This window comes from Erythrolamprus reginae, chromosome 10 (genome assembly GCF_031021105.1).
Source record: "Erythrolamprus reginae isolate rEryReg1 chromosome 10, rEryReg1.hap1, whole genome shotgun sequence".
Classification (NCBI taxonomy): Eukaryota; Metazoa; Chordata; class Lepidosauria; order Squamata; family Dipsadidae; genus Erythrolamprus; species Erythrolamprus reginae.
Window position 1 is genome coordinate 2,596,293 of NC_091959.1, and position 14,753 is coordinate 2,611,045.

The 14,753-nt window shown below is 46.6% G+C and overlaps 1 protein-coding gene across 1 annotated transcript in view; it reads right to left on the bottom strand.

The window, feature by feature from the left end:
* PTPN9 (protein tyrosine phosphatase non-receptor type 9) overlaps positions 1-14,753 on the bottom strand; it is a 42,192-nt gene continuing 27,439 nt past the window's right edge. Inside the window, exons 6-13 of the mRNA XM_070763444.1 lie at positions 13,079-13,189; positions 11,616-11,944; positions 9,657-9,750; positions 8,544-8,613; positions 7,815-7,893; positions 5,697-5,847; positions 3,997-4,204; positions 1-2,370 (exon numbers count right to left, since the gene is read on the bottom strand). Of these exons, the coding sequence (XP_070619545.1) occupies positions 2,156-2,370; positions 3,997-4,204; positions 5,697-5,847; positions 7,815-7,893; positions 8,544-8,613; positions 9,657-9,750; positions 11,616-11,944; positions 13,079-13,189 (1,257 nt within the window). The 3' untranslated portion in view covers positions 1-2,155. The remainder of the gene's footprint in view (positions 2,371-3,996; positions 4,205-5,696; positions 5,848-7,814; positions 7,894-8,543; positions 8,614-9,656; positions 9,751-11,615; positions 11,945-13,078; positions 13,190-14,753) is intronic.

Sequence of the window (14,753 nt, forward strand, 5' to 3'; positions counted from 1 at the left end):
TTGTGGATTGTAGGCATATTTAATGGTGAATACCAAAAACGAGAACCCACCCAGCCGCCCTCTTGGAAAAGAGCCCATTCATTCGCTATGAGCAGCAGCGACCAGGAACATTTACAATGATTTTCCAACTCGGACGTCGCGCAAGTTAAGATTAAATATAAAAACCGAAAAAGAAGGGGCGGGGAGGGAGGGAAAGGAAGAGAAAGGGCTTGTAAAAAATAAAAAAAAGAAATATACACTGGTTCCAGTATAAAGTTACTTACGTGGCTCGACGGGGGCCACTTTTTTTCTCCAAGCGGAGAGAGAGAGAGAGAGTAAGACACGAGGGCTGCAGAATACGAGACTCGTCGTTCTCTTGCTGCTATGGGCCCCCCCCCCACATATAAAGGAGATTCCTGGGTGCCCAACTTTCCTACAACCTTCTCTGTCTCTTAATGCCTTGAAAGTATTTTTTTGTTTCTCCTCCTTCGCCAGCGCTGTTTGGAAGAAGAGCCTCCGTTGGAAGAGAATTGTTCCAGCTTAAAGCCTCTCTCTGCCTGTGCCCCCCCCCCCGTTCCCTTCTAATTTGGGCCCTTTTTCTGGTCCCCCTATTCGTACCAGCCGCTTAGCATTTCCAGCTAGGGACAAACACACAAGCTCCTCCCCTCCTTCCTGCCTTCCCCGCAGGCTGCGGAGTCCCCTTGGATAAACCCCTCCCAAAGCACTACCGCCTAACCTAGACACAAGTTGGGCTTCGCCTCTCCCAACTCCTGCGCCAATGCCAGTCTCTTAGGCATCTTGGGCCCTCGTTCAAGGGGGCGGGAGAAAGCTCCCAGGCGTCGGTGTGCGTGGTTGAAACAAGAAGGGGAGAAACAGAGATGGAGGGCGGGTAGGAGAGAGCGCCATTAACTTTGGCAGTAGAGGTGGGACGTCGCCCCTCGGAATGAGGCAGCGCCGAATCTTGGGTAAAAGCAGCTACACCTATGTAAATGGGAATCGTGGTGGGATGCCGGGCAAGAGAAGAAGGTTGTATGGATACGTGGACAACACAAAGGCAGGACCACCGGTGGTTAAGACTGTAGCGTTGGGTTCTTCTTCGGAGGCAGCCTCTTGTAGGACAGACCCATGGAGAAGGGTCAAGACCTTCGTGGAATCCGTTGACGCAGCCCTGTAGGTTTGCGTCATTTGTTAACGAGTATATATATATATATATTTCTGAATAAGGCACGGGGTCAATCAAGGCAGTGGGTTCAAGGGATTCCTTGTCCGTGGCTACTGGTCGTGGCGGAGCGGTCCAGGAAAAATGTCCTCCAACCTTGGCGGTGGAGAACGGGTCCAGGTGAAAGGTCCGACCAGACCTAGCTGTTGAGCAGGAGGGAGGGAGAGAAGGAAGGAAGGGAAAGAAAGAAAGAAGGAAAGAGGGAGGGAAGATGAGAAGAAAGGGAGAAAAGGAAGGAAGATGTAAATAGAAGGAAAGAAGATTTAAAAAAAGTTGAGAAAGGAAGGAATGAAGATGAGAAAAGGGAAGGAAGGGAAGGAGGGAGGAGAGAAAGAGGGAGGAAGATGAGAAGGAGAAAAGAAGGAAGGAAGTTATAAAAGAGAAGAAAGAAGATGGGAAATAGGAAGGAAGATGAGAACGGAAGGAAGGAAGATGAGAAGGAAGGAAAGATGATGAGAAAAAGATGAGAAAGGAAGGAATGGAGAAGGAAGGAAGGAGAGAGAGAGGGAGGGAAGAAGATGAGAAGAAAGGGAGAAAAGGAAGGAAGGAAGATGTAAAACGAAGGAAAGAATATGAGAAAGAGGAAGAAAGATGAGAATGGAAGGAAGGAGGATCTGAAGGAAGGAAAGATGACGAGGAAAAGAAAAGATGAGAAAGGGAGGAATAAAGATGAGAAGAGAGGAGAAAAGAAGGAAGGAAGGAAGATGTAAAAGGAAGGAAAGAATATGAGAAAGAGGAAGAAAGATGAGAATGGAAGGAAGAAGGATCAGAAGGAAGGAAAAATGATGAGAAAAAGAAAAGATGAGAAAGGAGGGAAGGAAGATGGGAAGGAAGGAAGGAAGGAAGGAAATTGACAGCCTAGTAGTTCCTCCTGTGGCTGAGGCCTGGGGGAGCTTCCAGACCTTCTGAACCCGAGGACGTGGTCAGCTTCCAGGCCTTCTCAGCGAGACCCCCGCATTAGCTCTTCATCGGGCCCATCCTGGGGTGGGAGATGGGGAGGAGGTTTTCCCTGTAGGTGTGCTCAAGGATGGCCATGTAGCAGAAGTAATACTGCTCAGGGGTCTGGATGCTGAAGGCGCGCTGGGTCCTCATCCTCACCACCGTCTGGTAAATGTTGAGGGTGCCCACCTCTTGCAGTTGCGACAGACAAATATCCAGCGCGCAGAAAGTACCTGGAAGGGAAGGAAGGAAGGGCCGGATGAAGGGACGGGTCACCCATCGGCCACCCCCCAAAAAACCCAATTCCCTGTTCTTCCTCGACTTCTTTTGAGGCAGCTTTTGTTCAGTGAAGACATTGAGCTACCAGGTCCCATCATCCCCAACCTGCAGGGCCTTGGGGGAGGTTGAAGTTGGATACAGGGCAGGGCAACCGGTTGGAGAAGAGGGATTCTCCGTACACCAAAAATTGAGAAGAAGAGGAAAGGACCTCCTCTACTCCCAGTTTTACAGGTGGAGAAGCCTTCTCCAATATGGGCAAACAGATCCCATCATCCCCAACCGTATTTTTCAGAGTATTAGAGGCACCTTTTTCCTCCCTAAAAGAGGCTGATAATTTGTAGCTTTTTTTCCAGTCCTAACTAGTTGCTAATGATCTTCGCAGTTCCTACCTTGTAGGTTCTTTCATTGTTACTCTCCGCGAAGAATGTTTTCCAAGCCCTAAGTCTTTGCAGGTTTTTTTTTTAACTTGCTCTAACTTGCTTCAAATAATTTTCTTTCCAGCCCTAGCCAGGTGCTAGCAATATTCCCAGCTCCTACTGGCTTGCAAGCTCTTTCATTGTTACTCTCTGTGAAGAATGTTTTCCAAGCCCTAAGTCTTTGCAGGGTTTTTTCCATCGCTCTACTTGCTCCGAATGTTTCTTTCCCATGCTAATGATGTTCCCAGCTCTTACTGGCTTGCAAGCTCTTTCACTGTTACTCTCTCCAAATAAAGTTTTTTTCCCAGCCCTAACCAGGGGATAAAATAATGTGCTGAAACTGACCAGACTAAGGATGCTAGCCAGATGAATACCTGATAAGCAGATTCTTTTCCCTAACTAAGGGGCGTCTTATACTCCGGGGCGGTTTATATTATTATTATTATTATTATTATTATTATTATTATTATTATTATTATTATTAATTGGATTTGTATGCCGCCCCTCTCCGGAGGCTCGGGGCGGCTAACAGCAATAATAAGACAGCATATAATAATAATCCAATACTAAAAACAATTAAAAACCCATTATAATAAAAACCAAACATACATACAGACATACCATGCATAAAATTGTAAAGGCCTAGGGGGAAGGGAATATCTCAATTCCCCCATGCCTGGCGGCAGAGGTGGGTTTTAAGTAGTTTACGAAAGGCAATAGGGTGGGGGCAATTCTAATCTCTGTGGGGAGTTGGTTCCAGAGGGCCAGGGCCGCCACAGAGAAGGCTCTTCCCCTGGGTCCCGCCAAGCGGCATTGTTTAGTTGGCGGGACCCGGAGAAGACCCACTCTGTGGGAGCTAACTGGTCGCTGGGATTCATGCAGCAGAAGGCGGTCCCTGAGATAATCTGGTCCAGTGCCATGAAGGGCTTTATAGGTCATAACCAACAATTTGAATTGTGACCGGAAACTGATCGGCAACCAATGCAGACTGCGGAGTGTTGGTGTAACATGGGCATACTTAGGGAAAGCCCATGATTGCTCTCGCAGCTGCATTCTGCACGATCTGAAGTATAGCCAACGATATTCCAAAAAATACTGTAAGTGATTTCTGAGTTGGGGTGCACAGAACACCCAACACTCAAGATCCCAAGACAATGCAGTTACCTGTCCTCCCAATGCCGGCGCTGCAGTGGACCACAATGGGTGGCCCGCCTGGGTGGCCTTTGTAGCGGGGGCCCAAGGCGCTGACGGCTACCCTCTGCTGCTGCTTGACGGCTCCCAGGAAGTCGATGAGCGTCGCCGCCGAGGAAGGGACCCCGTAGTCGGGCCAGCTCACGTACTGGAAGTGGGTCACGCGGCGCCTCTCGCGGTTCTGTAGGTAATCAAAAAAAGGGGGTAGGGTCAAAAGAGTGGATCCCACGCTGCAGATCATCACATTCATGCCACTATTGCAAGGGTGGGTTGTCATCTTCACCCATCTTCAATCTACCAAGGTTGAGAAACACTGTTATGGAGCCAAACCATAACAACATAAGAAGAGCCACGCTGAATCGGGCCAAAGCCCATGGAGACCAGCATTTGGTGGTCCCACAGTGGTCCACCAATTGGCCATGGGGATCTTGAGCCGAAAGAGAAGGCAAGACCCTCCCTTTCCCTCGACCCCCAACAAGTGGGACCCAAGGGAACCCTGCCTGCCTCAACCCACATAGAGGCGGCACTTGGACATCCGTTTCAATAACCAAAAACCAATGGAAGAAATTGAACGGCCAGGAATCTGAAGACACCAGGAATTTTATTTATTTATTATTTATTATTTAGATTTGTATGCCGCCCCTCTCCGCAGACTCGGGGCGGCTCACAACAAAGTGAAACAATTTACAACAAATCTAAATTACAGTTTAAAAATATTTTAAAAACCCCACTTTCTAAACAAACATACAGACAGACATACCATTCATAAATTGTATATGCCCGGGGGAGATGTCTCAGTTCCCCCATGCCTGACGACAGAGGTGGGTCTTAAGGAGCTTACGAAAGGCAAGGAGAGTAGGGGCAGTTCTAATCTCCGGGGGGAGTTGGTTCTAGAGGGTCGGGGCCGCCACAGAGAAGGCTCTTCCCCTGGGGCCCACCAACCGACATTGTTTAGTTGACGGGACCCGGAGAAGGCCCACTCTGTGGGACCTAATCGGTCGCTGGGATTCGTGCGGCAGCAGGCGGTCTCGGAGATATTCTGGTCCAGTGCCATGAAGGGCTTTAAAGGTCATAACCAACACTTTGCATGTTTCTATTAACAGAAACCAATCAAGATAATCCTGTGTTTCCCAATTTTCCATCCAGGAAGCACCAGCTAAAGAGGATAGGGAGGAGGAGGAGGAGGATAGGTTGTGAGCAACAATGGGGTGGATCTGTTGTGTAAAGGACGACCAGTATGACACCCCCATTGTTATCTATCTATCTATCTATCTATCTATCTATCTATCTATCTATCTATCTATCTATCTATCTGTCTATCTTATTGGATTTGTATGCCGCCCCTCTCCGTAGACTCGGGGCGGCCAACAACAGTGGTAAAAACAATATGTGACAATCCAATACTAAAAACAGCTAAAAACCCTTGTTATAAAACCATTCATGCATACAAACATACCATGCATAAATTGTGGAAGCCTAGGGGGAAAGAATATCTCAGTTCCCCCCATGCCTGACGACAAAGGTGGGTTTTAAGAAGCTTACGAAAGGCAAGAAGGGTGGGGCTATTCTAATCTCTGGGGGGAGTTGGTTCCAGAGGGTCGGGGCCGCCACAGAGAAGGCTCTTCCCCTGGGTCCCGCCCATTGGTCCTGTGATGGAGACTTTGTGCCGTTACCTCGCAGCTGAACATTTCCAGGAGTGTCTTCTTGTAATGGCTGAGGTTCTCGGTTCCAAGGTTCGTAACGGTCAAGGTTCCATAGCCGATCTGGAAGTCCTTCTCCAGTGGCCAGTACTGACCGCACTTCCTTTTGCCCCCTTCTTCAATCCTGTCACCGAAAGAAGAAGAATATAGAATATGCACATACCGAGAAGGTGTCAGCTTGGAGCCCAACGGAAGCATGGAGAGATATCTTTTAATAACAATAGAGTTGGAAGGGACCTTGGAGGTCTTCTAGTCCAACCCTCTGCTCGGGCAGATCCTACACTATTTCAGACAGATGGTTATCCAACATCTGCTTAAAAACTTCCAGTGTTGGAGCATTCACAACTTCTGGAGGCAAGTTGTTCCGCTGATTAATTGTTCTGACTGTCAGGAAATTTCTCCTTAGTTCTAAGTTGCTTCTCTCCTTGTTTAGTTTCCACCCATTGCTTCTTGTTCTACCCTCAGTTGCTTTGGAAAATAGGTTGATTTCTTCTTCTTTGTGCGCACCCCTGAGATACTGGAACACTGCTATCATGTCCCTCCTGGTCCTTCTTTTCATTAAACCAGCCATGCCCAGTTCCTGCAACTGTTCTTCCTATGTTTTAGCCTCCAGTCCCTTATTCATCTTTGTCACTCTTCTCTGCACCCTTTCCTTAGAGCAGTGTTTCCCAACCTTGACAACTTATTTATTTATTTATTTATTTATTTATTACTTAGATTTGTATGCCGCCCCTCTCCGAAGACTCGGGGCGGCTCACAACACGTGGAAACAAATCATAAATAATTTGACAAATTTAAAAATATTTAAAGATTTAAAACAGACCCCATATACTAACAGACACACACACAAGCATACCATATATAAATTAAACATGCCCAGGGGGAGATGTTTCAGTCCCCCCATGTCTGACGGCAAAGGTGGGTTTTAAGGAGTTTACGGAAGGCAGGAAGAGTAGGGGCAGTTCTAATCTCCGGGGGGAGTTGGTTCCAGAGGGCCGGTGCCGCCACAGAGAAGGCTCTTCCCCTGGGGCCCGCCAACCGACATTGTTTAGTTGACGGGACCCGGAGAAGGCCCACTCTGTGGGACCTAATCGGTCGCTGGGATTCGTGCGGCAGGAGGCGGTCTCGGAGATATTCTGGTCCAGTGCCATGAAGGGCTTTAAAGGTCATAACCAACACTTTGAATTGTGACCGGTAATTGATCGGCAGCCAATGCAGACTGCGGAGTGATGGAGAAACATGGGCATACCTAGGTAAGCCCATGACTGCTCTCGCAGCTGCATTCTGCACGATCTGAAGTTTCCGAACACTTTTCAAAGGTCGCCCCATGTAGAGAGCATTACAGTACAGTAGTCGAACCTCGAGGTGATGAGGGCATGAGTGACTGTGAGCAATGAGTCCCAGTCCAGATAGATATTTGGAGATATTTGGACTTCAACTCCCAGAATTCCCCAGCCAGCGAATTCTGGGAGTTGAAGTCCAGATATCTTCAAGTTGCCAAGGTTGGGAAACACTGTTCTAGAGTCTCAACATCCTTTTTGCATCATGGCGACCAAAACGGAATGCCGTATTCCAAGTGTGGCCTTATCAAGGCCTTATAAAGTGGTATTAACACGTCACGTGATCTTAATTCTCTCCCTCTGTTGATGCAGCCTAGAATTGTGTTGGCTTTTGGGGCAGCTGCTGCACACAGCTGGCTCCTATTTAAATGGTTGTCCACTAAGACTCCAAGATACTTTGGAGGAAGACTCTTTTGAAGGAACCACAGTTGGCCCAGTTAGCAGAAGATATCAAAGTCCAAACCCAAGAAGAGTTCTTGGTTTTGACTTGATGTCTCCAGTCAAGAGCATCGTCAAAAGAGCATCAGTGCTGATGGACCAGCCAACCGCTCGCCTAAAACCCATTGAGGTCAGGCTTACTTATTATCTGATGCAGCTTCTGTGGCCTAGAGGTGGAGCTCTTGCCTCGCCATCAGGAGGTTGTGAGTTCAATCCCAGATAGAGGCAAACGTAGGGTCTCCTGCTTTGGGCAGGGGGTTGGACTAGATGACCTGCAAGGTCCCTTCCAACTCTGTTAAAATAGATACGCTACCTTGTGGTCATCACAATCACCAGCACGTTCTGTTCCCACACCATCCGCCAGAAGTCATTGTATGTATTTTCTAATGGCCCTGGAATGAAACAGGAAATATAAAAAGTCCGCTGAAAACTACCTACTATCGTTAGTTCTCGCTTACCAACTTCTTTAGTTCAGGGATCACTTGAAGTCATGATGGTGCAGAAATAATAACTTGAATGACCAATGTGTCTTCTTTTATGGCCTTGGCGGTGTCCCTGAATCACCTTAATATATTACCTTAATATAGGTTGCGTCCTGATCCTTGCCCATTATCTCCCTTCCTTGGAAATATTCCGTGGAAATATTGGAGAGAAAGGGATTTCAAGAGAGTAAAGGAGCACTCTTTCTGGGTTTTGTGTCATAGTGGATTATTGGTTCACTCATAAAATTGGGTCAGTCATGTCACCAACTTGTTTTAAGCCATGGTGTCAAACAACAATTGTATGTCAAGGACTGGACAGGACCAAAATTTAGCAACTCAATCTGAGTTGCTTCTAGTTGGAAAATTAGGATGGTAGATTTTGATTCTAAGCTGACAAAAAGACATTGAGTTTTTCCAATGCACCAGACCATGCAAAGCACATCTGTTGTGCAAAGCCAGAAGAGGAGCTGTGATTTGACAAGACTGAATGCAGATGTTGCCTCTTCTTGATGGTTTCTAAAGAACCAGGTGATGCTTTTAAGATCAAAGGCCATAAATACCTTGAGTGCCGATATAAGCGTTCCTTTGTTTGTAGCCGTCCATGAAACTCGCATTGATGTAGTCGGTCATCTACAGAAATACAATTGTGTTGATCAACCTTACAAACCAGCTACAGAAGTTACATTTGGTGTTGGGCAAAGATAAGTTGTAGAAGTTGTTGTGGTTAGCTCTGGCCCAGCTCCTGCCCCAAGGACTGTGGATGTGGGGGAGACATCCACATGCTGCAGGCCTGTTTTGCCCCTGGTGGAATCTGCTGATGAAGGCTCCTCTGACCAAGAAGACATGAGTGACAGGGAGGAGGAGAGTAGGGCAGACAGCTCAGAAGGAGATCAATTATCTAGTTCCTCCTTGGATTCAGAACAAGAGTTAATGATACAGCCACGCATGCGGAGAGCGATGCATAGGCAGCAACAACTGAGAGATTATTATCAAAGAAAATGAGGCCACCTGTGGTTGGGTGGGGCTGTGGTCATTAGTGAGGCAGCTATAAATAGCAGCCTGTGGGTTTGGCCATTGTGGAGGATTATCTGATCGTTGTGTTTCGTGACTGCTTTACTGACTTTGACTTTTTGTGTGTGCTGATTTTCCCCCGCTTTGAAACTAAACCAGAGCAAAGTGTATTTCACTTTGTGAAAGGACTGTGAACTGCCTCGCAGCTGCAAGCTAAGTATCTCAGAACTGATAAGGGACTTGTACAAATTACCAGTTTGTTTGGAGACCAGTGCTCTTTGCTATACAAAAAGAGGGCTTGGTTTAAGTGAATTTTCATTATAAAGAACATTGTTTTGAATTTTCAAACGTGTGTGTGTCTGAAATTGTATCTGTGCATTTTTGGGAGGATTCTACCAGAGAGCCCGACAGAATATATGGTAAATGTCTTAATTGAACAGAAGGGATTCCCCCTTTGTCCCAAATACCTTTCAATTCCAAATTGTATTCAGTTGAAGTTTAAACCACCTTGCCCTCTATTTTCCCCCCACAACACCCCTGGCAGTTAGTTACGGCGACTATCAAGGTCTGTTTCAAACCTGCTTCAATTCTGCAGGTAGACTTGGAATTCTCTGCCATGCTTCAGGGGTTCGATTCCCTGCATAGCCGTCATCTCTGCTTACCTCCTGATAGTTGAACTGCTTGGACAACTTCACCCTGGTTTGGTCAAGGCAGGGGACGTCACCGTATCGGTTTTTCTCCTGGTTCAAAGGTGCCCTGGAAAGGGGGGGGGGCAGAAAAAAGCAGAAGACCTCTAACTTGGATCTTTCTAGCCATGACTTTGAAACCCTGACATTAACAGAGATTCTACTAAATTCTTTCAAAATGAGAACATAACTTCACAGGACCTAGTCCAATATTTTTCACCCCTAGGTCTATTGGTACTACAACTTCTGCATTACTCAGCCAGCTTGCTATTGGCCTTATGGACCAATACAAAGAAATGGTTCTAGGTTAGACTTCATGAACTCAATCTGTATAGTCTGGAGGACAGAAGGAAAAGGGGGGACATGATCAAAACATTTAAATATGTTAAAAGGTTAAATAAGGTCCAGGAGGGAAGTGTTTTTAATAGGAAAGTGAACACAAGAACAAGGGGAGACAATCTGAAGTTAGTTGGGGGAAAGATCAAAAGCAACATGAGAAAATATTATTTGACTGAAAGAGTAGTAGATCCTTGGAACAAACGTCTAGCAGACGTGGTTGATAAATCCGCAGTAACTGAATTTAAACATGCCTGGGATAAACATAGATCCATCCTAAGATAAAATACAGAAAATAGTATAAGGGCAGACTAGATGGATCATGAGGTCTTTTTCTGCCGTCAGTCTTCTATGTTTCTATGTTTCTATGAACAAAAGCAAGCACCAGGAATATTTCGTAGCAAGGAGAGAGGCCGCTAGCAAATGTTTCTCCAAATTTCTTTTAAAAAGCGCCATGCGAATCGGACTCCTGTCATATGCAAGATATGAAGTCCACCCATCTTCAAGTTGACAAACAAATAAAGTAAATAAATAAATAAACAAATATGGTTCCGCATGCCACCAGCGGCGCGGATACCGTAGTTTGCCATCACAGGTATAGACTCTCCAACTTGGAGTCCTGTGTACAGTTCTGGTCACCTCACCACAAGAAGGATGTAATGGAAATGGAAAAGGTGCAAAAAAAGGCAACAAGTATTATGGAGGAATTATGAAACCAAGTTGCAAGGCCTTGGTCTCGTCAGCCTTGAGACGGCATTTAAAGGGTGACTTGATCGAAGTGTATAAAATCATGAATGGGATAGAAAAGGTGGATAGAGAAAAATTCTTTTCTCTATCGCACAATACTAGGACGAGGGGGGCCTCCATAAAGCTCACAGGTACGAAAGTGAGGACAAATCAAGGGAAATATTTCTTCCCCCAGAGGGTCCTTGGTTGATGGGATTCACTTCCAGAAGAGGTTGTGACAGCTGTCAGCCTGGAGAGCTTCAAGGCAGGATTGGACAGATTCATGGATGCCAAGTGTATCATGGGTGGTTATTGAAATGGATGTCCATGTGCCGCCTCTATGTTGGTTGAGGCAGGCAGGGTTCCCTTGAGCACCATGTGTTGGGGGTCAAGGGAAAGGGATATTTTTTCCTTCTCTTTCTACTCAAGATCCCCATGGACAATTGATGGGCCACTGTGTGACATAGAATGCTGGACTTGATGGGCTTGGGCCCGATTCAGCAGGGCTCTTATGTTCTTATGTTCCTTCCTTCCTTCCTTCCCTCCCTCCCTCCCTCCCTCCCTCCCTCCCTCCCTCCTTCCCTCCCTCCCTTATTGAAACGGATGTCCATGTGCCGCCTCTATGTTGGTTGAGGCAGGCAGGGTTCCCTTGGGTACCAGTTGTTGGGGGTCAAGGGAAAGGGAGATTTTTGCCTTCTCTTTCTGCTCAAGATCCCCATGGACAATTGGTGGGCCACTGTGGGCCACAGAATGCTGGACTCGATGGGCTTGGGCCCAATTCAGCAGGGCTCTTCTTAGGTTCTTACGCTCCAGCTCTTGTTATCCTCCATCCTCGGACCCTCCCTCATCCCTTCCCATCACCTGGATGCTTACAGTGAACACCCAAATGTCCCCGTGGGGCTTCGGTGTCGAATGCCTTCGTATTCCTCGTAAATCCCTCGCTTCTGCTTCTGGTTCACATGTTCCAGGAGTTCCGGCAGGGTCATGGATTTGGGCCCGGGGACGTGGACGGAACCGTTGTCGCGAGGGGGAGCCAGAGGCACCAGGATCAGCTCGTCCAGGGGGTCCGGATGCCCGTTCTGCTGCGGGAGGAACCTGCAGTTCCAGCTGAGGGGGTCCAGCTTGAGAGAGCCCCCCAGATATTCGGGGAGGCACTCGTGGGGCAGGTGCTGGCGGAGCTCTGACATTTTCACCATCTGGACCTAAACAAACGAGGAGGAAGCACAGGGTGAAGCTAAGCAAAATAAACTTTGATCCCCTGCTTTTTTGTTCTTTTAGGAATGAGAGTTTGCCCATATTTAAGCTGGCTTGCACTTAATCCCTCATTAGATTCTCCCCCCCCCCAAAAAATCCTGCTTTTATTATTTTATTCAAGGTGGTGAATGCTTCCTATTCTTACTATTTTCACCATAGCAACCATCTTGTGAGGTGTGTTGGGCTTTCATGCTTAAGGCAGGACTCAAACATCTTCTGGTGACTGGTCTAAATTCACCCAGCTGGCTTTGGTGCCCAGCGCAGAACTAGAACTCTCAATCTCCTGGTGATTGGGCCAAAGTCACTCATGTCGGTTTTTCTGACTAAAGCAAGATTCGAACTCACCATTTCCTGGTGATTGGTCCAAGGCCACCCAGAAGGCTTTCATGGCCAAAGCAGAATTAGAACTCACAGTCTCCTGGTAATTGTGCTAAAGGCACCCAGCTGGCTTTCATGCCCAAAGCAGAACTAGAACTCACAATCTCCTGGTGAGTGGTGATTCGCCCAAAGTCACGCCTAAGAACTAGAACTAAAGAAGCAGAACTAGAACTCACAATCTCCCAGTGATTGGCCCAAAGTCACCCAGCCAGCTTTCATGGCTAAGGCAGGACTAGAACTCACTGTTACCTGGTAATTGTACTAAAGGCACCCAGCCAGCTTTCATGCCCAAAGCATAACTAGAACTCACAGTCTCCTAGTGATTGGCCCAAAGACACCCAGATGAATCCCAGCTGGCTTTCATGCCTAAGAACTAGGACTAAAGAAGCAGGACTAGAATTCACAATCTCCTAGTAATTGTGCTAAAGGCACCCAGCCAGCTTTCATGCCTAAAGCATAACTAGAATTCACAGTCTCCTAGTGATTTGGCCCAAAGACACCCAGCTGGTTTTCATGCCTAAGAACTAGAACTAGAGAAGCCGAACTAGAATTCACAATCTCCTGGTGATTGGCTCAAAGTCAATAGCAATAGCACGCAGTCTGTTTTTTACTGCGCCTGGCCTGAGTTTCTCAAGTGGGACCGTGGACGTGGCTGGTTCACCCTTTGAGCTGAAGCCCCCCGACGTCCCTCCTGCGCCGCTCACCCGTTCTCGCAACTTCTCCTTAAGCAACAAGCTGATGATGGAATAAGGAACTCGAAACCACATTGGGGCTCCCACAATGAAGACCTTTTTCAGGCGCGCTGGAAAGGCTCCCTGTAAAAACCAAGGAGATATTTTAAAAAATCATTTAATTTTGGGAAAAAAATCAGCATTGTTTGAAAAGAAAAACAGGCAAGGAAGCGAGGCCAAAAAAAAAAGAAATAAAACATTGGGGATTTTCAAGCTTCGTAGGATTAGGTGCAATGGCACTTTTTATATTTAACATTGGCGCAAAAATATTATATTGTTTTACAAAACTACAGATTATTGACATTCAGGCAAGAGGGCCAAGCAATAATCCGCATAGGAGAAATTGTAGAATGAGCCAAATTCAAGGAGCACCTGGCTAAATGGGGTTGGACAAGAGGATAAGAGGCCACTAGGAGATCCCAGAGTAGTGGGAACAGAGTTGAACTCAAAGGGGATTTTGCTTGCATTTCTGCCCTCTGGCCAGTAGGGGGAGACCCAAGTACATTTGAAAAGAGCAGACATTGAAAATGGAAAAGCAATTTAGAACATAGATTTACAGTTATTTGTTTTGAAGTAAATTTGAGGCCCATGTCAGCCTCATTTTTCTACATTTTTTTCCTACAAGCTGAAGTTTCGTTGATGAAAACTGCCCCATTCAAGAGACCAGCTCAGCCCTTGGGCTCAAGGAAAATATATCCATGTTTGTGTACGGTCAGAGATGTTGGAGGAAGTTTGGGTGGGAGACCATAAATGATTGCAGATCCTACTGAGGAGCAGGGGATATCGCATGGCTGTGTTCAAAAACAACCAATTCAGAATACAGTATTAATAAAAAAGAAACCTATGGAAGAGCTTGATGCTGTAATAATTCCAAACCATGTTATGCCAGTAGATGAATATAAGCAAAATGTCAAATTACGTTGCATTATTTTGTGCCACAAATCAAATTGGATTATTCTGTGCCACAAATCAATCAACCAACCATCCATGAATCAATCTTTCTTTCTCTTTTTCTCCCTCACTCTCTCCCTCCTTTCCTCTTTCTTTCTTTCTTTCTTTCTTTTTTTCTACCTTTCATCCTTCCTTCCTTCCCTTCTCCCTTCCTTCCCTTCCTTCCCTTCTCCCTTCCTTCCCTTCTCCCTTCCTTCCTTCCATTCTCCCTTCCTTCCTTCCTTCCATTCTCCCTTCCTTCCTTCCCTTCCTCCCTTCCTTTTTTCCTTCCTTCCTTCCTCTTCCTTCCTTTCCTTCTCTCTCCCTCCCCACCTACCAACCTACCAACCAAACAACCATCATTTTTGTAACCTCCCCTAACATAGAAACATTCTATGTGTAATTTGGGCTTACTGAGTTTATTTCCTCATATCCTGCCCTTTGTTATTTTTACAAATAACTCAAGGCAGTAAATATATCCAACACCCCCCCCCCTCCTCCTCCTCCTTTTCCCCATAACAAGAACCCTGCAAGGTGGGTTGGACAGGCCCAAAGTCTCACAGCCGCCTTTCATGGCCAAGGCAGGACTTGAACTGCTTTCCAGCCTTAACCCCAAGACCAAACAAGCTCCATCCATTGCCACCCTCGTAGATTCAACGGGATAGGCTTTGGAAAAATTTAATCCTTTCCCCAACTCCAGCGATCAAGACCGAAGAAC